We start from the raw sequence: 25074 nt of genomic DNA on the forward strand, positions 1-25074 counted from the left end.
GGCTTTCCCTGTGTGAAACCAAGTCTCTCAAAATTCTCTCCAAGAATAAACATTCGTTCTCTCCCTGCTTAACGAACCAGAGAGGACATGGCTGTGTCATCTCCCCGGTGCCCCTCTGCTGCAGGCAGCCCAACCCCACTGCCCTTGCCGTCATACCGGCTCCCTCCGGAGCTCACCAGACCCACGTGTACTCCTGTCACCCACCCCAAACCTACCCCCCTTCCTCACCAGGTAGAAAGTACCAGAAAACTGTGCACTGTAGTCATCATTCAGTGGCTGCATCCCTCATCCCCGTTCCTGGCCACCGGTGAGGGTCTTCTGTGTAACGACCCCCATCTCTCAACCTCCAGACCCCGGCCCCCTCTCGTCCCACCCTCTCACATTTGCACCATGTCCCTGACACATGTTCAGTCTCGGCTCGTTCAATCTCCGGATGAGTATGTGGGTTTCACTTTCTCTCTTCCTTACGTGCTTAAAAGTTTTCATTTAAAAAAGCTTAACCTTCAATGTCCTAACCTTCCCCTTCTTTGACCTGCCCTCACCCGTCCCTCGCCGCCTTCTCTCCTGACCGGCCCCGGGCAGCTCTGTGCCGTCCCTGCATCCACTCCCTCTTCTCTCAGGGCGCCCAGGCTGCCCAGCCACTCCTGAGCATCTGTGGGATGGCATGGGGGCCACTCTGGGCCCTCCTGGGTTGTCAACACTGGTTGGAGTAAGGCCCAGACAAGGCCAACTGGTCATCTTTCCCTGGGCCTCAGCCGCCACGCCAGCCATCCATCCTCATCTCCCAGACCCCCAGGGGAACAGTCCAAACCTCCACTTCTCCACCGTCTTCCACATCCTCCTTAGTCGACGGCATCAGCAACCACTTTACAGAGAAGACCGGGGCCACCTGATCTGCGCTTCCTAAACTTCACTCCTCTACAGCATTCCTGCTCAGAAAATGTCCCCTTTCTTCTGCTTAGATGCAAAGGATTATAAATGCCACCAACCACACTATTAATTCCACACCCTCCCGCACCCGAGTTCCTTCCACCGTTCCCCTCTCTTCCTTCCATTGCTTTGCCCTTCTACACGGACCTTCCCACGGCCTGCAAAACACTCAGGCCTCAGGCATCTCAAACAACTCTCCTCAGTCCCCTCTCCCCTACATTCTGCTGAGATTCAGGGCCTCCGCCCTCTCACCTCGGCCAAGCTGCTTATGTCTCCACCCCTCTCCATGATTTCCCCCCAAACCTCCATTCATGTCCTAAACCCCAAGACCAACGGGCTTTCCCCAGCCTCGACATGTCTCGCAGGTGCAGGCGGCATTCGACTTCCCTCCTGTGAGGGCCTGGCTCTCCCTTCCTGACTCGGCCGCCACCCCCCATGCCGGACGGGCCCTGCCTGCCCAGCTCTTACCCCGACAGCCCACCACCTGGAGGCCCAACCGACGAGCTGCCAGGGCTGAGCGGTGCCAGGACCTCTGCCGGCAGGGCCGGGCCCGGGCCACCTCTGGCACGGACACCGAGCTGCAGCCTGGCTATGCGACCCTGCTGATGGAGGGTGCCTAACTCAGCTACCTTTCCACTTGCGCCCACAGCAGCTATCTTAACTTCTTAACGTGACTCATTTTGGAATCCCAGTAAGATCTCTTTGCTTCTAGTTTCTGCCAGTGCCTTCCCCGGGGCGGACCCAGGGTCTAGAGTTTCTTGCTCCAACTCCAAGAATCCTGATTTCTATCTTGGGCCAGCCACGAGCCCAGGTGCCGTGCCCTGTTCTGCATGCTTCCAGGAGAGCCCCAGGGTCACTGCTAGCGGGGACTGGACCAGCATTTGCCCTTTCTCCGGGCCCAGCTGTCTGGACACCTTGTCGGCCCTTCTGCTCTGAGCAGTCTCGTCCCTGACTCGGATGGCGTTTTCCTCACCAGTTTGTGACAGTGATTGGCTTTCCACGGTTTGGCTCAAGTATCTTTATTTTCTCTATATTCTCTCATCTGGCAACTACACTTGTGTGGCTTCAACTACTGACTCTTAAGCACAAAACAGGCGTGAGGATGATCTTATTCCAAGAGGTGTCCGCTGTGTTCCAGGCCCTGGTTGTGTGGTACTGTACTTTCTCACCTCCCACGTGGTGCTAGCAAAGCTTCATATTCTGGCAAGAGAGGGGAAAACTGATTTTGGGTCGAGTGTATTGCTCTCATTTTTACCTAGGCCCCAGGCTTCAATTCCATTTCTAATCACCTGGATATCTTGCAGGCACCTTAAAACTTAGTTTATCTACAATCACATGGCTTGTTTTTACCCTCTAAAATCAATTCCTTCTGTCCTTCCTTTATCTGTCATTGGGTGTACCATTCTCCTAAGTGCTTAGAATCAAACCTTGGTGTCGACTTTGAATGGGCCCATTTCTGTTGAACCCGCTTTCTCTCCTCCAGCTCCAGCTCCACCACACTGCGCTGCCTCCTCTTAACCCGTGATTGCAATGGCTTCTCAGTTGGGCCTCTTCCTCCTTCTCTACCTTTCCTGTATGTTTACTGAGCGCCAGCACCAGTGATCCAAAGACTGTATCCCGGCCTTTTAAGGTGCTTAGTTGGGGGAAGTAGGCCTGTGAACAAATGAGGAGGCTCTGTGATCAGCCGACCAGCCGGGCTGGGTGGGTGAAGAGTGGGAGAGGTCTGTTCTCTCCCAGGGGCAGGGCTGGAAAGGCTTGCAGACAGGGAGCAAGGCTTGACCCGAGTCGGAGAATGGAAAATGTGTCTGGTGACAAGGAGCTCGAGGCCACGGGAGGCAGCGTGAAAGCAGATGAGGAGGTGTGGAGCTGCAGGGGACGGGGGTGCTCAGGCCGTGGCAGGCCTCCTGTGGGCAGGGGAGTCACTGGCTTGTTAAAGGACAGGAGCAGGGCAAGGACACTTATTTGAGAACAGGCACTGGGGACACAGTGTGGACAGTGGATGAGCTCTGGGAGACCTAGAGCAGGGAGCTCAGTGCAGATGCCACGGACACAGTCCAGGTGAGAGACCACAGGGGTCAGAGCTCAGGAGGGGAGGAGTGGCTGGAGGGGAAGGGAGACGAGAGAGATGCTAGAGGCGGCCGAGACAGACCTGACAGGGGACGGGATACTGAGGAGGAAGGAGAGGGGAAAGTTGAGAGCTGGCTCGGACACTTCTGATCTGGGTGCCTGGAGACATGGAGGACAGAGCTTGTGAAAGGAAAAGGAAGTCTGCGAGAAAGACACTAAGGTGTGCTTTGGAAATGCTCAATTTCAGATGCGTGTGGGACACACTTAAAGGAAAGCATAAAGCAGTTGGAAATACTGCCTGCAGGTTCTAGACCAGTGCTAGCCAATAGACCTTGCTGTGATGAGGGAAACGTTCTAGAGATTTGTGCAGTCCGATATGGTAGCCACTAGCCATGTAGCTACTGAGCATTTGAAATGTGGCCATACGGCTGGGGAACTGAATTGGACTTGATCTTAGTGTATTTCCATTTCGGTGGCCGCCTGGGACTAGAGGCGGTGGTACTGGACAGCACAGGCTCAGGAGGCATCAGTACACATGTGTGATTTAATGCCTCCCTTGTACCAGGAAGTATTGAAGGTTTACAGAGCAAGATGAAATTGGCTTCAGAAATAGATGGTAAAACGAGGCAAAGAAAAGATGAGGGCAGAAAGGGAGATGAGAGCAGAGTTGGGTCAGCACCCCAAATGCTGAGCATGAGGACGCTGTGTGAAATGCGAGCCCCAAACTTTGAAGCCAGAGGAAGCTGGCAGCACGATGGGGGCGCGGGCAGGGCAGGAGGGCGCAGCGCTGCTCGGGAAGGGCTTGTCAGGTGAAGCTGGCCAAGGACTGAGGGCTGGGCGCCCAGGTGATGCGTGAGGGGCTGAGCGGGAGACAGAGGAGACTGAGAAGGAGAGGCCAGAGAAGCAAAGGCAAGCGCGACACGGTCAAAGCCAACCAAGAAATGGATTAGGAGTCTGGCAATTAGGAGGAATGCTGAGTGTGAGGTCTGCAGACTGAGTGTGAGTAGAGGAAATAGAGACAGGCAGTACAGTCAATTCTTTGAGGAGCTGCGCTGTGAAGGAAACGGGACAGGCTGCTGGCTGGAAGGCAGAGAGCTGCACCTTCCCTAGCACAAGCTACAGGCACGCGACTCACCTGCTCAGGGCCTGCACATCCCAAGCCCTGTCACTGAGGTCCTGCGACTCACCTTCCTCTCCTGGGACCTCCCTTCACACATCCTGCGGCCCACCCAACCCAGCCCAAGCACACCACTCAATAAAAAGACCTGCTGCTGTTGACCAAAAGGTTGGAGGTGGGAAAATCATCAGAGAAGTCCAGAGTTGGAAGAAGGAACCAGCCAGACCTCCCTGCTACCCCTTCAAATAAATAAATCAGCAGAAGTGTAATGACAGACCACAAAAGACTTGCCAAGGTCACTTAAGGATGAAGAATATTCTATCACTGATTAAACTCAGCGCCATGGCTGAGTGAAGCACAGCAACATGGCTGGCTCCCTGTCACGTTAAATCCTCTCAACAGTACTGGACTGTACTCTGTGATCATCCTAAGAGCTTCCTTTATCAATTTAATGATAAAATCCACCTTGCCCTTCAACATGCATTTCTCTCTGAATACTAAGACCAGAATAGGCAGAACTGTCTGTATTTTGACCAAGTGCCCCAGGGACCAGTGCAGTGGTTCTCAAACCCTGGTGAGCTACTGAAGCGGGACACGGCCTGGGCCTGTGTATTTTCACCGCAACCCCTGACTGACTCTGACACCCTCCGAAGTTTAGGGACCACTGCCAAGACATCTTCTTTCGTGCTCCAGGATGGGAGTCCCCGTACCTCGCGTCTCAAGGACTATGAGGTCGGCTTCGGCCCCAGCTAGGAGCCTCTGCTCAACCCTCCTTTCTCTTACCTGGGGGTGAGAGTTAGAATAATTTGGGGGAAAAAACATGATTCAGGAAGCAGGATCAAGATGTCTACATCCGGAACCTCCTGTCTTTTCAGGGAGAACCTCATTCTATAAACAAAACTCAAACTCCTTTGATAGCTCTACGAGGCCTGGCTGGTCCTAGAGTCCATGCTGAGAACAGGGGCTGTCGGTAACCCTGAGATCCAGGAGCTGGGAGCTTCCGCGTGATCTGAAAAGGTCTGAGCACCCCCTTACCTGTCTTGCTCTTCCTTCTCCAGACGTTCTTGCTCCTCCTGTTCCTTCTGCAGCCGGGCCTGTCGTCTCTTTTCGGCCAGCATCTTTGCGGCCTCTCCTGCATCAGTGGTGCCCGCTGTGGGCTTCCACGAGGCTGCGTTGGAGGAAAAGATCAAGGGAAATGAAACAGTGACTGCACTCACATGGCAGCTACCACTTGGAATTGAAAAATCCAACCCAGTGGGTGATGGGAAATGCTGCCAGGACCAGCACAATCAGCCACCAAGCAGAGAGGCTGCAACAGGCTGGCTGTGACCCTGGACGCATCCCACCACGGAGGGCAGTGGAAAGGCGACGGGGAGAGACAGGGTCACCAGCAAGTCCCAAGGCAGCCACCACCGCTGCGCCGATCTGGGTGAACCCACCGCAGCTGTCACGGAAGCTTCAAGGACTAAAGGAAGACCCGCTCTGTGGGAAGGGCAGATGCTGGCTGGATGCAGCTGAGCACCCCCGTGGGCTTCCACGGCTAGGAGCAGCGTCAGCCCCTCGGTCTCCTCTGCCAGGAGACCCTCAGGAGAGCGAGGGGAAGGACTCGGAGCGACATGCAAGCCTGAGAGAGTGGCACGAGGGCATGGAGTTGTCTCCGGGAAAAATCCCCGTCTCTTCCCCAAACCCGAGACTGCCGCGTGGATGGAGTCAGAGGGAGAACCAGTGGGGCGAGGAGGGCCTACCTCCACCACCCTCGGCCTTCCCTGCCACGGCCTCATGCTTCTCGGTGGCGTGTCTGTCTGCCACGTGCTTCTCTGGGGCCTCCTCCCCAGGTGGGCCGGCTGCCTGCTGAGCCAGGGCGCCCTCCCTTTCCTTGTTGCTCTTCTCTTTCTCTGCTTTCTTCTTGGGTGTTTCCTGGCCAGAAAAGGCGGGGAAGCGGTACTTCACTGGAGACCCTGGGTATGGCGGCTTCACATTCTTTGGAGACTGTGGATATGCTTTTGAAGTTGCCCTGGAAAACCAAAACCACGCCAGAAGATGATTACCGGGCCTGACCACAGAACCCTCTGTTCCAAAGATACCTGGTTCCAAAGAGTTGAACAATTTCATCCTTCAAGGGGAACAAATGTAAGGTGGAGCACACACTCAGAAGTCCCTGAAGTAGGACTTCCCTGGTGGCGCAGTGGTTAAGAATCCGCCTGCCAATGCAGGGGACACGGGTTCAAGCCCTGGTCCAGGAAGATCCCACATGCCGCCGGAGCAACTAAGCCCGCATGCCACAACTACTGAAGCCCGCGTGCCTAGAGTCCGTGCTCTGCAACAAGAGAAGCTAGTGCAACGAGAAGCCCGCGCACCGCAACGAAGAGTAGCCCCCACTCGCCGCAACTAGAGAAAGCCTGCGCGCGGCAACGAAGACCCAACGCAGCCAAGAAATATAAATAAATAAGTAAGTAAGTAAGTAAGTAAGTAAGTAAGTAAGAAGTCCCTGAAGTATTATCACCCTAACAGGAACATATGGTATCTAGAAGATGTCCCTGGTGGAAGGGACAATATTTTAGGAAGCCCAGCCGATGACGTCATGTCCGAATTTCACTTAAGTTTGACAACAACATAAGAATAAAGTGTTAGGCATTTTCCTACCTCCTCTTTTTAGAGGAGCACCAGGGTTGGATCTGGCTTCAGCATATGGCAATGAACGACCCTGCTCCCATTTTTTTCTATTATGGCAAAATACAAACAGCATGAACTTTACCATCTTAACCACTTTGAAGTGTACAGTTCAGTGGCATTAAGTACATTCACTCTGTGGTGCAACCATCCCCACCGTCCATCTCCAGAACTCTGTACTCTTTAAACACTAACTCCATATTCCCACCTCTCCCCAGCCCCTGGCAACCACCTTGCCACTTTCTGTCTCCAGGAATTTGACAATTCCGCATACCTCACAGAAGTGGAATCATACAGCATTTGCCCTTTTGCGTCTGGCTTATTCCCCTCTGCATAATGTCTTCAATGTTTCTAGTTCCTTTTTTTTTTAATTCACCACTACTGAGGTATAATTGACATCTGGTTCCTTTTCAAGTTCTGAGAAACAAAGTCAGCCAAGAGGTGGGGACAGGGGGTGTCTTTTTGGAGGTTCCTAAGGTTTAAAAGACTCTCTCCTGCTACTGGGAAGACGCAAAAGGTGAGGGCAAGCCCGTGTCTACCGAGGAAAACACCACTTTGTTAAAATGCAGGACCCTGTCTTACATCTGTTGGAAGAAGGTCCATTACAGGTGTGCTGGCCTAGGCCTGGCTCCTGGTGACGTAGATAACAGCCTAGCTTCAGTTGCCGAGGGTACCCAAAGTTCGCACAGGGGTGCGACATTTGTACAGAGTACTTTTTAGGAAGAACATAAAGTAATCTGTTCATAAATTACGCATTGTCACTCTCAATCCTGTAGCAGGCTGAACCATATGAAATTGCTAATGTTCAACCATTTTTGATCTATAAAAACAGAAATAAAAATGGCAACTCAACGTAATATTAAAGGCCAATTTCTCACCAGAGACCTAAAGAGTTTCCTAATCAGATCCTGGTGGTAAGGAAAAAATATAATCAGATCAATATTAAACTTGGTCTTGAGCTGGAAAATAATCCTCAAGTGGTATGTGGACTGGAAAAGATGCAGGCCAGTTTTCCAATGATGCTCTCATGGTAAAAGCCCAGCTCCGGGTGCCAAGGAGAACACGTTTTCTCAGTTAATGCCAGGCTGAGGGCCACACAATGACCCAATGAATACGACTTGAACGTGATCTGAATTTTAAAAATTCAGTTATTTCAGCATCAACCATTTTACTGATATGGAATCAGTCCAGATCCCACTTCCACGGTGGACTGTCCACCCCTCTCTGGCAGTCTGCTCCCTAGCTGGACCACTGTGACCCCAGAAAGAATCACTTCATACTCGCCACACCGACTTCCCTTGTGCCACCATTCTGTTAGGCCTGGAGCCACACAGAACCCCCGTGACACCTCGTCCACGTGGACGGTGCCTCCTCTTTGCAGACTGTTCTCCCTCTGCCCTGGGGCTCAGCCAACTCAGGCCCCACCATTCCTGAGGGACCTCTTGACAAGCAGGCGTTTCTATACAACCTTGGTTTTCTACTTTTGTTCCTAGACCCTAACCAAATAAAAGCCAGGCACAGAATCCTCTTGCTTCCTCCATATACGTATGCATGTGTACCAGGGTTTCTCAATCCTGCCATGACATTTGGGGCTGAATCATTCCTTGCTGTGGAGCTATTCTGTGCACCGTTCAGCAGCATCCCTGGCCTCAACCCGCTAGATGCCAGTAGCAATCTCCACTCCGCCCGACCCACCACAGGTGTGACAATCAAAAATGTCTGCAGACATTGTCAAATGCCCCCGCAGGGGCAAGATCACCCCCAGCTGAGAACCACTGAGGTGAGACATACACATAGCGCCCCTCACGCCCCTTCTATCCGTATAAAGCAGGTAAAAGTGGTGCTGCTCTGGTTGAGGGGCAGTGTCTGAATCCCCACGCCCCCCGAGGCCCGCCTGAGAGTCTCCTGAGAGCCCTGGCTTGAGAGGGCATCATCAGTGCCTTCTATGTTCAGACAGCCAGGGCCGCACCTGGATCCCTCCCCCAGTGATCTGGAGCTCACACTTCCTCTAGCACCCTCCAGAACTGTGTCCACACTTCCTGAGGGCTGTCTGCACACCAGCCCCTGTGCTGCTAAGTGTATTTGTGTATGTATGTGTGTATACGTGTATGTCTCTTTTAGTTGTCAAAAACTGGTATGACACAGGTACTATTATTAGGGTCACTTTATGGAGGTAGGAAGCGGGCTTAGAGAGGTTAAGTAAGCCACAGAACTGCGGTCTGTGCCCATGACTCCCTGACTCCACTTCTTCCAACTTGGCCCTACTCCCTGTGTCGCAATGGTGGCTAAGCCAGAGCTTGGGGTCACCACGATCCCCAGATGTTCATTTTAGACCTGGCACAGAGTAAGCACACAACAGCTGTTATATCGGTGTTAGTGAAACATATAAAATAAAAATCCGAATTATCCTCACAGACAAGAACAAACCAAAAGCAGCAGGAAGAAGTAAAACGGGGGAAACCACAAGCCCCGCTACCTCATGATGACAGCGCTCCATTAAGCATCGTTTTCCAATCAGCTGCAAAAACCTGCATTTAGGTTCAAACAGCCTGTACCACCGTACAGCAGGGGATCTTCTGCTTGGCAACACTCTCCTTCCACGCTGTCGTCTAGGGCCATACTGCTGCTATAACCACCAGGAGGGTGTCTTAAAGGACCTGGTCTAATGCACTGAGGCGATCAAAACACGTCACTTACTCCCTGGAATGTCAAGTGCATGCTCTGTGCAGCTCCGGTCCAACCACTGTGCAGGGACGGGCAATGGCAAACAATTACTCCTGGATGTGGGATTTGGAGAGAGAGGCAACAGGAAAGACTGCTATTTTATGGTAGATGACGCGGACAGAAACACCTTCTCCTCCCATAAGCATTCCTATCTTGACTCATTAAATAGGAACTTCTGCTATTGAAAGGACTGGCAAAAAGCCGTTTGCTCTTCTTCCTTGCCCTCAACCTCCTCCCCAAGGAGTGAGGCATGACTTCTCTGCTTGGTGAGACAGAGCAGAGGTGCTGGGCACCCACTGCCCAGTCCATTTGAGTTCTCTCGGGCACCTGCCTGCAGCGAGCGCACATCTGAGCTTCCCTCAGTGGTGCCTGAGAGGTGGGTTCCCCCCGGGGTCCTGGTGCAGGCGCCTCTGCTGCGCATGGGCAGACACGCGAGGAGCTCTTCTGCAGACCCCACTCCCACCAGGAGGGTCCCCGGGGCTGGACTAGGGGGAGTGGGTAAGGGGCCTGAACTGGCTGCAGGCCCACTTCATTCTATAGTCTTGCCTTAGTAGCAGAATGCCAGCATCTGGATCCCAACACGACCCCAGGGTCTGGTCTAAATGGCTCACTCACGGAAGGGAATGAGCCCGATGCCAGTCACACCCTCAGTCAGTGTGCCCGGAGCCTGTAAGAGGGACATGCAGGGCAGGACTACAATCCCAGGGGGAAAAAGCTGGTCTGCCCTGGGTGTGAGAGGTTCTGACAGCCTCAGACCTACTCAGCCCTGCTCAGCCTTGTTTCAACTTGCCTTAAGAGAACAGTCACGCGTAGGTTCTGTTCACACCACAGACTGTAAGGTTCTGTTCTAAATAATACTGGGCCAATTATCCATGAGCACACATCTAAAAATAATTGCTACCTGAAAAGTAAGGGTGAATTATTTGGGATAAAACTCAACATACTAAGGAGTCCATCTACATTCCCCTACCCCAGCCCTTGCCCAATAAACAGAATAAATGAGAACGCACACACACACACCTCGTACGCACAATACAAACATGACCTTCAAATTAGAGAAGTGTAGGTGAATCATTGATTTTTTTAACAGCAAATGACCAAAATACAGAATACAATCTTAGAAGTTCCCTCCAGATCCATAGAGTTTCCTGCTCAACCTGCCTCACTACTTCCCTACGTGGATGTAGCACCTTGCCCGCAAGAGCTGCTGAGCATGGGAAGCTTGAACCGGGCAATGCTGGTCTGTCTGGCAGACCCCGAGGCTCTCTGGTCTCCTGCTCACAACCACTTACTGCAAGCCAAACGAAGTCTGGCAAAGCTACTGTTTAACCAATTTCCTAGAAATAGACATCTTGGCTGATGAAAGAAATTAAACACAAATCAATCAGGGAACTCACTGTGCTTTCATAGAGTTTTGTTTTTAAGTACCGTCTCATCTATTTAATAACGGTTTATTTGGTCACCACAATAACCCAGTGAGGAAGGTAGGAAATTACTATTAACCATATTTTAGATAAGAAAACCAAAATCCTAAGTGCTTAAATGACCTTTCCCAAGAGGTGTAAACAGATGAGAGAGTCACATCACTTGATTTTTCATCTTGCTTTTTTATAGCTTTTCCACTCCAAGTTTTAAAAGTTCAATACTTCCAATGATTAAACATCTAACAAAGGGAATTCACAAATTTTGTTGGGGTGGTAGAGATAGGCCTTCCTGATGCACAAGGCAGGATTATATAATCTTTTGAGGTTCCATGACTGGTAGGAAATATGAACAGACACCTCTGTAAGTAGAGCAGCAAGAAGAACTCTCGGGAGAGGGCTGTCATGCTTCTGAACATGAATTTACTGCAAAGCAGATCCCCAAAGGACTTTTTTCACTCCACATCTTGGAATCTAGTTCTATTTTTTCCAAAGCCCCTTAACTCCAGGCACAGTGAACACAGCCCACCCACAAGATGGGAGGGGTCTGTGGCCTCGTCAGCACAGCTTGGCCAACATTCTGAGAAGTCTATTCGTCAATGGTCCCATTTTACTATTTACTTTCCAGAGAGAAAAAGAGCAATTTTATACCACAGAAACCTGTGGATACCACCTTAACCCAGTGATCAAAGTTACCATCACCAGTAATGAAACAACTTGACATCATGGCCTCCTGATAAGACGCGCTGAGAAGGAACCAACATCCCTTCCACGAGATTCCTGCCCCAAATGTATAACCTGAGTCTAATCATGAGGAAACAGCAGACTGACTCAAACTGAAGGACAGTCCTCAAAAAAAAAAAAAAAACAAAAAAAAAAACCGGTCTGTGCTCTTTAAAAATGCCAGGGTCATAAAGAAAGGCTGAAGAACTGTTGCAAGTTAACGCAGTCTAAGGAGACAAGACAACTAATTGCAATGTGGGACGCTGGGTTGGATTCTGGACCAGGAAAAAAAACTGTTCCAGAGGATCTCACTGGGACAACAGGCAAAAGTTGCATACAATCTGTAAATTAAGTAACAACATCATGTCAAATGTTAATTTTTCTGATTTTTCACAATTGTACTGTGGTTATACAAAAGAATGTCTTCATTCTTAGGTATAAAGGGTCATGATGTCTGCAACTGATTCTCAAATGGTTCTTGGAAAATATGTGTGTGTGTGTGTGTGTGTGTGTGTGCCTATGGAGACTATGTGAGAGTGAGTAGGGGATGGGAATGATGAAGCAAGTGTGGCTAAATGCTAACAGGATGAGTCAAGTTCTAGTCTTGCAATTCTTCTATAGGGTTGAAATGATTTCAAAATAAAAAGGTTTTTAAAAATTGGTCTAAACTCAAATTATCCTCTACTAAGACGGACAAATACAGGACAAGGACTGGGTGAGCAGATAAGTATGGCTGTGAGGAGGGGTATAACTTAACATTTTCAATTATCCTTTTCAAGAAAATTTTCAGGTAAGAATGTAAAAGCCTATTTGAGAAGGATGGTGGTAACACAAACAATAGTTAAATTGTCACTGCAGGGAGCCCTGATCCACTGCAGATGCTCATCTGTGGGCAGGGAAAACCATGCCACCCATCTACAGAGAAGCCTATGAGAATGGTGCTCGGCAAGGATTGATTAAATGTCCTCAACCACCAGAGAAATAGGCTGGCTCCAGGAGCCTGTGATTCTGAGAGAGAGGTGCTTATTTGGGGCCATCCATACAACTTGGCCTTAATTTCTTCCCTCATGTGGACTGTCTGTTTTGTTTCTAATGCATGATAAAATGAAATTAACCTAGATTCCTGATACAAAATTGATCTCAGGTAAGCTATCTCTGAAAGTCATTATCTTTGGCAGCTTATATTTTCTAAAGATGGCCACAATAATATCTCCTCCCATCCCACATGATCTTCTTGAGTTTATTTTTCCATCCCATTGAATCTGAGGTGGTCTCACTGCTTTGACCAAGACAGTACAGCAGAGAAGGAACACTGTGCCAATTCGGGGCATAGTCCTTAACTGGGGTTAATGGGCCATCATCCTTAATGGGCCATCTTGGACCTTAAGCTTAGTCGAGCCCTAGGTTGTAATTTAACTGTAGCACCAGATGACATTGAACTGTAATTGCACGGAAGACCCCAGAGGTGAGAACTTCCCAGTGAGCCCATGTCAACCCACAGAACCACCACACAAAAGACCCTAAGAGAGACCCTCCCGGTAAGCCCAAGTCACAGAGCTGTGAGAATTAATAACAAATCGTTGTTTTATGCTACTAAATTTGAGAGAGTCTATTACAGCAGCAAGGGATAACGGACACATTCCCCATCATAATGACCAAACTAACTTAGAATACATTTCTAAGAACCTGAAACCATGAGAGAACATTTCACACTGAAGAACTAGGGGTACAGGCAGCACCTACACACAGAGGGCAGAGACAGGCTGGGTAAATGCACTTGACCACACTTGATTTCCTTTCTCTAGGTTACAAGAAGAAAGATATGCTCCATCCACATCTCTGAGAGTCTTGCTGAAGCTAGTTTTTTAAAACCCATACAAGTACCGGACAATGCCAACCAACAATGAAAATAAACTTGAACACTTAAAAGAGCAAAGCCATTAATATGCACAGCTGCCTACAGTGACTTAATTGATCTGAGATCCGGGAGGGGAACAATGTGCTGTCAGAGCCATTCATCACATGGCCCGTCTGGGTTTCTGGATGGGAGTTCAAAGTGGCTAGACCCCCGCCCCAGGCCATTCAAAGCCACGTCACTTCCAGTGCGCTTTAAAGATCACACACTTGGTCTGCACAGAGGGAAAGTTGAAAGTGCCACTTTGCTTGGGGCTTATTTTGTGTGACACTATTTTAAAAACCAAGTGTTTCTTTTTCATCTTTCTTTAATATTGAGTATACAAAAGAATATTTATAAAATACGAAAGGTATGAAGAATGATAAAACAAATGTTCACACATGCACCAACTAGCTCAAGGGAAAGACATACTATGCCAGGATCTTCCATGTGCCCCTCCCTGAGCCCATCCCCAACTTCCCACTCAGAGGCCATCATCACTCTGCATTTTATGTTTGCCATTTTCTTAAAATCATTTTACCACATTTATATTCTTAAAAACACACTGGTTTTGCAACATCTAGGAACTCAGTATACATGGAATCAAACTGCTGACATTCTTCTACAACTTCCTTCTCGACACTACGTTCCTGAGATCCACCCACTGGTTGCAGGCAGCTGCAATCCACTCTTTTTCACTGCTGTATAGTTTGGTTGGATTTTCAGAATATACTTACAGTCTACTTGACTTTCCGCATTTCTCAGACCTGGCCCATACCCAGTGTGGTTCAGCCGCTAATTTTCACCCCAGGGAGAAACTAAATTTCTTTCAGAACGTTTTAAAAATCAAGAAATGTTTGCTATTCCTTAGACCTCTCAACTTGGTAATTCTGATTTAGAGGTGCCCGAGCAACTTCTATTCCCAGGGCACCTCATAAAGAGAGAAGGATTCTGGAGTTTGACAGTACACAGGCAGTCCAGCTGTGTTAGTGTGTGCTATTTTTCCTGCCTGTGTTAGAGACAACATGTATGGGGCTCTAAAAGTAAAAGCCAGTCCATTAATTTCTCTTTGTTGAAAGTGGCAGGAATACCGTGCAGCATGGTACAGAAACCAGCATCCCTCATCGTTTAAAAATTCCCCAAGTGAAATATACAGCACAGAAAAGAGAATGTTTAAGAAACTGATCAGAGGGAGAATAAACTGATGAATGTCCCAGAAGGAACGAGGAGGCAAAGGGCCTGAGTTCTCAGGTAGGTTTGGCCCCAGCATTGCCCAGACCTGCCCGGACCACTCTGCCTTCCAGGTCCGCCTTTCCCCCCTGGCTAGCGTCCCACAGACTCATGTTGAGCGCAGACTGTGCAACAATAAACTGAGTCAGCCCCCGCCCTTGGGGCAGCCTAGCAGGAGATAATCAAGTACAGTGAGGCACAGATCAATTCGGCCTGCTCCTGCACCTCATGCAGGGCGCTCTGCTCAAAAGTCACCTCCTCAGAGAAGCCTTTTCTGACCACCCGATGTAGCTCCTCCCCTCCACCATCCTCTGCCATCTGACCCGGGCTCATTTTTCTTCACAGCACTTATCACCACCTGATATTCTATTTGTTGTTCACTGTCAGGCAAGCTCCATGAAGGCTGAGAAGAGCACTGGACACAGAGTAGGTGCTCTATGGGTGCCTGATGAACGAATGACTGACCCAGCTATGTTCTGTTAGCACAGTGAAGGGGGCGAATTCAGCTTTGGCTAGCTCTGGAGAGGAGGACAGCTGACTGAGTCCTGAGGGGTGAGCAGTTCAAGGTGGGCAGCTCTCTCTTTGGAGCAGGCCTGGAACTGTCCTCATCTGGGTCCACATCTCCCTCCCACCTCTCCGGGGCCCGTCCAAGTGGAGGCTATTTTCATTCATTTGGGGATTCTCTGGAGCATCTGGCACAGTGACTTGCATTCATTCATTCCATGAATACTTATAAAGCTTCTACTAGGTGCCCATTACTGTTCTAGATAGAGTAGAAATTCTAAATATTTCTCTAAATTGAACTGAATTTTTAAAAGTCTGGGATTGTATTTGAGTATCTTTGGTCAGAGAGAGCTTTTTAAAACTCAGATGATATGTCCTTTAAAATATAAAATAGTTCCTGAATCACAACCTTCAAGATTTTCAACTTCAAAAAAATAGCACAGAGCCCACTGCAAGCTTGCTTCCAAAAACTGAATTCTCATCTCTATAGAGGGCAACAACCCTCTTGGTTCACCTCAGTGAAATTTACAATGATGATGCAAGGACCATGAGTCAAGATCCAGGAAAGAGAGGGTAGAATCTGGAAAAACCCCAGTACGAATAGGTTTTTCTCTCTGTTAATGTCAATGTCCCAAACTGACACCAGAGTACTGACATGCAGATGGAAGGCTCAGAAACAAGACAAAGACAAACAGAGACCTCACAGCTCACTTAATGGATTTGGAGTTTGCAAGAAAGCAATACCATAACCAAAGACAGGCAATATAGGCACAGAAAGAATGCAATGGACTTAAGGAAAAAAAAAAAAAACCCAAGACGCTATTAATTCAGTAATGTGCTACAGAAAGATTTTCTTTATGGAAGGCACATACATCAATAACCAGTAGTAGTAGTTTATAAAAACCATAGCAATCTCTGAGCAAAACAATATTAGTGAAACAGTCTCTGTTAGGAAGCAACAAATCAGAAATAAGAGCTGCTATCATCTCGAAATATTTTTTAAAAATTCCCAAGTGTTAGAGGGCAGACAGCAGAAGCAAGAAGAACTACAATCCTGCAGCCTGTGGAACAAGAACCACATTCACAGAAAGACAGACAAGATGAAAAGGCAGAGGGCTATGTATCAGATGAAGGAACAAGATAAAACCCCAGAAAAACAACTAAATGAAGTGGAGATAGGCAACCTTCCAGAAAAAGAATTCAGAATAATGATAGTGAAGATGATCCAGGACCTCGGAAAAAGAATGGAGGCAAAGATCGAGAAGACGCAAGAAATGTGTAACAAAGATGTAGAAGAATTAAAGAACAAACAAACAGAGATGAACAATACAATAACTGAAATGAAAACTACACTAGAAGGAATCAATAGCAGAATAACTGAGGCAGAAGAACGGATAAGTGATCTGGAAGGCAGAATGGTGGAATTCACTGCTGCAGAACAGAAAAAAGAAAAAAGAATGAAAAGAAATGAAGACAGCCTAAGAGACCTCTGGGACAACATTAAACGCAACAACATTCGCATTATAGAGGTCCCAGAAGGAGAAGAGAGAGAAAAAGGACCAGAGAAAATATTTGAAGAGATTACTGTCGAAAACTTCCCTAACATGGGAAAGGAAATAGCCACCCAAGTGCAGGAAGCGCAGAGAGTCCCATACAGGATAAACACAAGGAGAAACATGCCGAGACACATAGTAGTCAAACTGGCAAAAATTAAAGACAAAGAAAAATTATTGAAAGCAGCAAGGAAAAACAACAAATAACATACAAGGGAACTCCCATAAGGTTAACAGCTGATTTCTCAGCAGAAACTCTACAAGCCAGAAGGGAGGGGCATGATATACTTAAAGTGATGAAAGGGAAGAAACTACAACCAAGATTACTCTAGCTGGCAAGGATCGCATTCAGATTTGATGGAGAAATCAAAAGCTTTACAGACAAGCAAAAGCTAAGAGAATTCAACACCACCAAACCAGCTCTACAACAAATGCTAAAAGAACTTCTCTAAGTGAGAAATACAAGAGAAGAAAAGGACCTACAAAAACAAACCCAAAACAATTAAGAAAATGGTCATAGGAACATACATATCGATAATTACCTTAAACGTGAATGGATTAAATGCTCCAACCAAAAGACACAGGCTTGCTGAATGGATACAAAAACAAGACCCATATATATGCTGTCTACAAGAGACCCACTTCAGACCTAGGGACACATACAGACTGAAAGTGAGGGGATGGAAAAAGATATTCCATGCAAATGGAAATCAAAAGAAAGCTGGAATAGCAATACTCATACCACATAAAATAGACTTTAAAATAAAGAATGTTACAAGAGACAAGGAAGGACACTACATAATGATCAAGGGATCAATCCAAGAAGATATAACAATTATAAATATATATGCACCCAACACAGGAGCACCCCAATACAAAAGGCAACTGCTAACAGCTATAAAAGAGGAAATCGACAGTAACACAATAATAGTGGGGGACTTCACAGGTGAATTGTATCAAACATTTAGAGAAGAGCTAACACTCATCCTTCTCAAACTCTTCCAAAAAACTGTGGAGGAAGGAACACTCCCAAACTTATTCTATGAGGCCACCATCACCCTGATACTAAAACCAGACAAAGATACTACAAAAAAAGAAAATTACAGACCAATATCACTGATGAATATAGATGCAAAAATCCTCAACAAAATACTAGCAAACAGAATCCAACAACACATTAAATGGATCATACACCATGATCAAGTGGGATTTATCCCAGGGATGCAAGGATTCTTCAATATACGCAAATCAATGTGATACACCGTATTAACAAATTGAAGAATAAAAACCATATGATCATCTCAATAGATGCAGAAAAAGCTTGTGACAAAATTCAACACCCATTTATGATAAATGCTCTCCAGAAAGTGGGCAGAGAGGGAACTTACCTCAACATAATAAAGGCCATATACGACAAACCCACAGCAAACATCATTCTCAATGGTGAAAAACTGAAAGCATTTCCTCTAAAATCGGGAACAAGACAAGGATGTCCACTCTCACCACTATTATTCAACACAGTTTTGGAAGTCCTAGCCACGGCAATCAGAGAAGAAAAAGAAATAAAAGGAATACAAATTGGAAAAGAAGAAGTAAAACTGTCACTGTTTGCAGATGACATGATACTATACATAGAGAATCCTAAAGATGCCACCAGAAAACTACTAGAGCTAATCAATGAATTTGGTAAAGTTGAAGGATACAAAATTAATGCACAGAAATCTCTTGCATTCCTATACACTAATGATGAAAAATCTGAAAGAGAAATTAAGGAAACACTCCCATTTACCACTGCAACAAAAAGAACAAAATATCTAGGAATAAACCTACCTAAGGAGACAAAAGACCTGTATGCAGAAAACTATAAGACAGTGATGAAAGAAATTAAAGGTGATACCAACAGATGGAGAGATATACCATGTTCTTGGATTGGAAGAATCAATATTGTGAAAATGACTATACTACCCAAAGCAATCTACAGATTCAATGCAATCCCTATCAAATTACCAGTGTCATTTTTTACAGAACTAGAACAAAAAATCTTAAAATTTGTATGGAGACACAAAAGACTCCAAATAGCCAAAGCAGTCTTGAGGGAGAAAAACGGAGCTGGAGGAATCAGACTCCCTGACTTCAGACTATACTACAAAGCTACAGTAATCAAGACAATATGGTACTGGCACAAAAACAGAAACATAGATCAATGGAACAAGATAGAAAGCCCAGAGATAAACCCACGCACCTATGGTCAGCTAATCTATGACAAAGGAGGCAAGGATATACAATGGAGAAAAGACAGTCTCTTCAGTAAGTGGTGCTGGGAAAACTGGACAGCTACATGTAAAAGAATGAAATGAGAACACTCCCTAACACCATACACAAAAATAAACTCAAAATGGATTAGAGACCTAAATGCAAGACCGGACACTATAAAACTCTTAGAGGAAAACATAGGAAGAACACTCTTTGACATGAATCACAGCAAGATCTTTTTTGATCCACCTCCTAGAGTAATGGAAATAAAAACAAAAATAAACAAATGGGACCTAATGAAACTTCAAAGCTTTTGCACAGCAAAGGAAACCATAAACAAGACGAAAAGACAACCCTCAGAATGGGAGAAAATATTTGCAAATGAATCAACGGACAAAGGATTAATCTCCAAAATATATAAACAGCTCAAGCAGCTCAATATTAAAGAAACAAACAACCCAATCCAAAAATGGGCAGAAGACCTAAAGAGACATTTCTCCAAAGAAGACATACAGATGGCCAAGAAGCACATGAAAAGCTGCTCAACATCACTAATTATTAGAGAAATGCAAATCAAAACTACAATGAGGTATCACCTCACACCAGTTAGAATGGGCATCATCAGAACATCTACAAACAACAAATGCTGGAGAGGGTGTGGAGAAAAGGGAACCCTCTTGCACTCTTGGTGGGAATGTAAATTGATACAGCCACTATGGAGAAAAGTATGGAGGTTCCTTAAAAAACTAAAAATAGAATTACTATATGATCCAGCAATCCCACTACTGGGCATATACCCAAAGAAAACCATAATTCAAAAAGACACATGCACCCCGATGTTCACTGCAGCACTATTTACAATAGCCAGGTCATGGAAGCAACCTAAATGCCCATCGACAGACGAACGGATAAAGAAGATGTAGTACATATATACAATGGAATATTACTCAGCCATAAAAAGGAACAAAATTTGGTCATTTGTTGAGACGTGGATGGATCTAGAGACTGTCATACAGAGCGAAGTAAGTCAGAAAGAGAAAAACAGATATCGTATATTAACGCATGTATGTGGAACCTAGAAAAATGGTACAGATGAACCAGTTTGCAGGGCAGAAATTGATACATAGATATAGAGAACAAATGTATGGACACCAAGGGGGAAGGGTAGGGGGGAGATGAATTGGGAGATTGGGATTGACATGTATACACTGATGTGTATAAAATTGATGACTAATAAGAACCTGCTGTATAAAAAAATAAATAAAATTAAAAAAATTTTTGGAAAGAAAAAAAATTCCCAAGTGTTCATTAAATCTGTGTATTATCCTATGTTCTCTGAACCAAACTGATGCACCAAACAAGTTTTATATGATTCTCTCTATATAAAGAGTTTCCTTTTTTCTAAATTAAAATCATATTTCTCTTTCTCTCTCAATACTACTGAACATGTTTCCATTCTACTGCTGGAATGAGTTATTTACTGAGTCGTTCTTGTCAGTTACTAGCAGCAAAATGTTTTAAAGACCTAAGTCAGTGGTCACACAGTGTAAATTTGTTTTCCAGTTACACAGTTCTTCATTGGCTTCATTAAAAAAACATACAGCTTATGGTGACTGATAAGTTATTATTGCCTCTCTGTTAAAGAGACAAGACGAGAGAGGGTCTGAGAGCGAGTGTGGAGCACAGGGGCTCCAGAGCCCAAGCGCAATGCAATCACTTCACTCCAGATGCAGCTGAAGGAGAAAGAAGGGGAATGCCAGAAAAGCAGAATGGGACTAATGGACCTGAAGAAAACACGCCGAATGGTTCATCTCGGTAAATCAGAGTCCAGTATTTACCAGGCAGCAAAGCCCTCAAGAGCACATCATTTATCTAGAAGATACACAGCGCACCTCGGCGGGCCGGCCACGCCTCGTGGGGGAGCTGGAGGCACACGGCACAGAGCCCCCCAAACTGCTTTAACCATCCGACTATGGTGAAGGGGAAAGATGCTTACTTGGGTGTCACAGGAGAAGACGACCTCTTAGAAACGCCTGCTGGAAAATCGGATCTTCTCAGAGGGGACATGAGGCCCACGCTGGGAACGGAAGTTGTTGTTCTTGGCCCCTTCTTCGTCTTCTCCGTCTGTAGGGGACACAGAATAGGACGGCCATGGCCCATGACTGCCATTACTTCTACAATTTCTAAAAATATCCCAGATAGAAGCAATGCACAGCTTTCTTTCAGAAGGAACCATACGGAGCTATACTGCTTCCCACAATGGGAATCTTTGCAGAGAAGCACCAGGGGGTCATCATATTTAGGTCATTCAGTTAAAAAAAAAACAAAAAACCTCAGCCTTAAAACATAAAGACCCCCTTCTCCTTGTTATCTTACAAAAAGCTAACAATGGAACCAGATTACGGTCCTGGACATACAGAAGCTGGAATGAGTACAAAGATATACAATCACTATTTTTAAAAAAAGCTATAGGTGGGTGCAAGACAGTGAGCTGGGGACCCTTACAGTGTACCCAGTTTAACGGGGACTGCCACCCCTCCATCCCTCTATGTCTTCCCCATGGCCTGCCTCACATGGGCCTCTGTGACTGGCCCGTGGCAGGCAGTCTGCAACGGTGGTTCCCTTCTCTCCCGACTGTGATTTTCCGCAGCAAATCCTCATGCAGCCCCCATGCCCACATACATTAGCCCCCTCCCACAGGAATCCACCCAGCAGTAAAACCCTAGGGTCTGAAACATTCACTTCTCCTGTGAGAACCTTGGGATCACACTGGATTAAAAAAATAAATATGGTGTTATAAAATAAATGCCCAATGGTAATGTGGTGTTTAAAATGAGTCCACATGTCATTTGATGCTCCTTGCTTTAACAGGTGGAGCTCAGTTCCCTTCTCCTCAACCGTGGGTTTGGTCTCTCTCTCTCCCTCTCTGATCTCTTGCTCTAGGGGAAGCCAGCTGCCATGTTATCTGGACACTCAAGGAGCTCTCTGGAGAGGTCCATGCAGTAAGGAACTGGGGCCTCCTGCCAACGGCCATGTGAGTGAGCTGTCCTGGAAGAGCCCCAGCCAAGCTTTCTGACGACTGCAGCCCTGGCTGCCGTCCTGACCACACCCTCATGAGAGACCCTGAACCAGAACCACCCAGCTAAGCCATCCTCAATTTCTGACCCAAAGAACCAGTGAGGTAATAAACATTGGCTTTAAGCTGCTAAGGTTTGGGGTAATTTGTTACATAGCAAGTGTAACTAATGAAAGTAGTATGGCATGTAAAATTTCTAAACAAATATACACAATCGGGGGTACCTGCTCAACATCTGCCTTACTGATAGTGTTACCATGACGACAAAAATGTTTAAAGGCCACTGTTGTGGATGAAGGTTGACCTAGAACTTCAGTTCTAGTTGCCTGTAGAGGCAAGACTGGCCCAGAATCAGACATCCTTAAAGAAGCAGAGAAAGGGCCCTCGGAACATTCCTTCTGACGCCCGTCCTCTGGAGGACAGGCTATAACGAGGACAAGGGCTTTAGGAATCTGTTCCAAGGCACTAAGATTTAGGAGGGTGCAAAAAGTTAAATGATTTTCAAAGGTTGGGTGCAATTTTAAACCAAATCTGCCCCTTGAGCAGTCCCTGGAGATTGATGGAAATAGACCCCAGGTCAAGTGCAGGGAGTAATCACACTGTCAGATAAACCAGTCCCGAGGGGTGAGTGGGTATAAACCTACCGGCGAGGCCTCCGCTCCTGCAGGGGCTCCTTTCCCAGCATCTCCTACGCCAGATGTAGATGTCGTCTTCTTCTTCTCGGCATTTCGAGTGGGAGAAGACTTGTAGGAAGATTTAAGGGGGCCAGCAGGAGCTACACGAGGACAGGCATGGGATACTAGAGAGTTATAGTATAAAACCCAGAGACACAGGGAGCATAGACAGAAAAAGTAGGGGGAACAGAGGGTTGGGAAGAACACCACATTTCTGTTAAAACGTGACACGGGCAATCCACATTCTCAAAATACCACCATACTTTTTCTAGTGTACACAGAATAGACCGTATCTTAAAAGACCCCCATACTCAATGCTCAAGAGTCCAGTTCATTTCAGGAGTTCAAAATCTGGGCTTTGGAGCCAGATGGACCTAGCACCATCACCTAATAGCTGGATCACCTTGGGTAGGTGACTTAACCTCTCTAAATGTCAATTTCCTTGTACAGGAGAGAGTTAACATAGCAGACCTGACTGCTGTCCTTGGAAGGGCCTGTTCACAAGGTTGACCCTTGTAAGCATCTGGAAACTTGGATTTCAGGAGGGTTCTCACCATTAACTGATGAGTAGCTCACTGTGCCTGACCTGTCTGTACAAACAACATGACTGATCTTGCTTTCTTGCTCTGGGTATGGAATGTGGTATGTGCCTGGCAGGGGATGCCTACGTGACCAGTGCTGGGCGCTGGCCTCCCTGGTTGGCAACATTTCACGCGTGTTGTCGCAGCTCGTTGCTGGGGGACTCAGGCACATCCTGTGTGACTCCACTGGGAGGGGACTCTTGGAAACCTGCACCTGGTGTCCTCTGGACTCGCCCGTGCGCCAATTCCCTGTGCTGATTGTGCTGTGCAGCCTTCCGCTGGAACATCACAGCTACGAGCGCCACCACATGCTGAGTCCTCTGAGTCCTCCTAGCGAATCACTGAACTCGGGGTGGTCTTGGGGACCCCTGACACAATTGGTGTCAGAAGCAGGAATCGTGAGAAAGACCCTGATTCCCTGATGCATAGTGAAAGCATTGTTTGGTAAAAGGAAGGAGAAAGGGGTGGAGGGTGACGACCCTCTGGTGCCTGGTGGCTATGGAGCCCCCACCAGAGGAAACAGCAGCCAAGCTGCTGTCTGCTGCGAGAGGTGAAATACCTATGGAATCTGAAGATGACCCATGGAACTCCAAGTGCTGGCTTGCTCGATCCCCTGGCTGCTTTTGGCCATGCTGGCTTAAGTGAGGGAAAGAGTGCAGCCCAGGTGATGCCTTTAGTTTTCACTTTCTCCTCCAAGTGGAAGTGGGACACAACCTCCTTGCTTTTTACCACCAGTGGTTTGGCTGGAATTTAAATTCTGAGTAGTGGAACCAGAACAAGTCTCCATACCTGGTGATTTTTGCATAATGGAGCCTCTGGGAAAAGGGACTTGTAAAAAGAGAGGCAATCTCCAGACAGAAACACACTTTTGAAGTTTTAAAAATCAACCCGGAACCACTGTAGATACAGAACACCCCTCCGTGGGGCCCTAACCTGAGAAAACATCACAGATGCTGGCTGGACCATCCAGGTCACAGACAAATGCACACAGGAAAAGGCTCGTTCTCTGATGGGACCATCCAACACGGAGCTGCTGGTGGGCTCTCGACTTCTGATGTGGAGCCGGACTGCATTTCTAACTTGTAATTCCTGCCAGAGCTGCAAGTTGGGAAAGGGCACTCAAGGGAGTGTGACCCCTCTGTCCACCCCGAAGAGCAGGCTCGACCCCCTCTGGGGGATGCACCACTGCTGACGAGACAAGACGTCTAGTGTTTGACTTTCCAGATTGGCTACGGTTTGTTAACAACGGACCGAGAGCCTGACTCTACTTCCCTTGCCCTTCTCCCTCTACACACACCTCAGAAAGGCAACTTGTTCAATGCACCCGTCCCCGAAAAGGGACTGATCTTTTCTAGGCTGCTCACTGGATAAATGAAGAGGATGGAAGAGACGGGGGATGATGCAAACCTATTTTGAAATTTTTTGAAAATTCAGGATTTTGTCCTAGTTTCTGAGCATGATGTGTCATTCTGCTTAAGTTGGACACATTTTTTTTAAAATAAAAATGCTCTTGTCCTTCTTGCATTCAACCCTTCTAGATGAAAGGTCCATGTGAGAGTAGAGGATGACTGAGAAAATGTAAAGTCGTGATTATTGAAAGGGGCATGCTGATAACAATGGAGAAAAACAACAAAACCCAGCCCCCCTGGAGTGGTGC

The 25074-nt window shown here is 47.0% G+C and overlaps 1 protein-coding gene across 4 annotated transcripts in view; it reads right to left on the reverse strand.

The window, feature by feature from the left end:
- Nucleotides 1-25074, reverse strand: part of MAP7D2 (MAP7 domain containing 2) — a 106018-nt gene that overhangs the window by 12118 nt on the left and 68826 nt on the right. For 2 of the 4 annotated variants that reach the window (XM_036841063.1, XM_036841064.1), the window contains 4 exons: nucleotides 22807-22961; nucleotides 21083-21210; nucleotides 5860-6128; nucleotides 5150-5282 (listed from right to left, as the gene is read on the reverse strand). In XM_036841063.1, the coding sequence (XP_036696958.1) occupies nucleotides 5150-5282; nucleotides 5860-6128; nucleotides 21083-21210; nucleotides 22807-22961 (685 nt within the window). The remainder of the gene's footprint in view (nucleotides 1-5149; nucleotides 5283-5859; nucleotides 6129-21082; nucleotides 21211-22806; nucleotides 22962-25074) is intronic. The other 2 variants (XM_036841065.1, XM_036841066.1) reach the window with 1 other exon arrangement.

This window comes from Balaenoptera musculus, chromosome X, assembly GCF_009873245.2.
Source record: "Balaenoptera musculus isolate JJ_BM4_2016_0621 chromosome X, mBalMus1.pri.v3, whole genome shotgun sequence".
NCBI classification, from domain to species: Eukaryota; Metazoa; Chordata; class Mammalia; order Artiodactyla; family Balaenopteridae; genus Balaenoptera; species Balaenoptera musculus.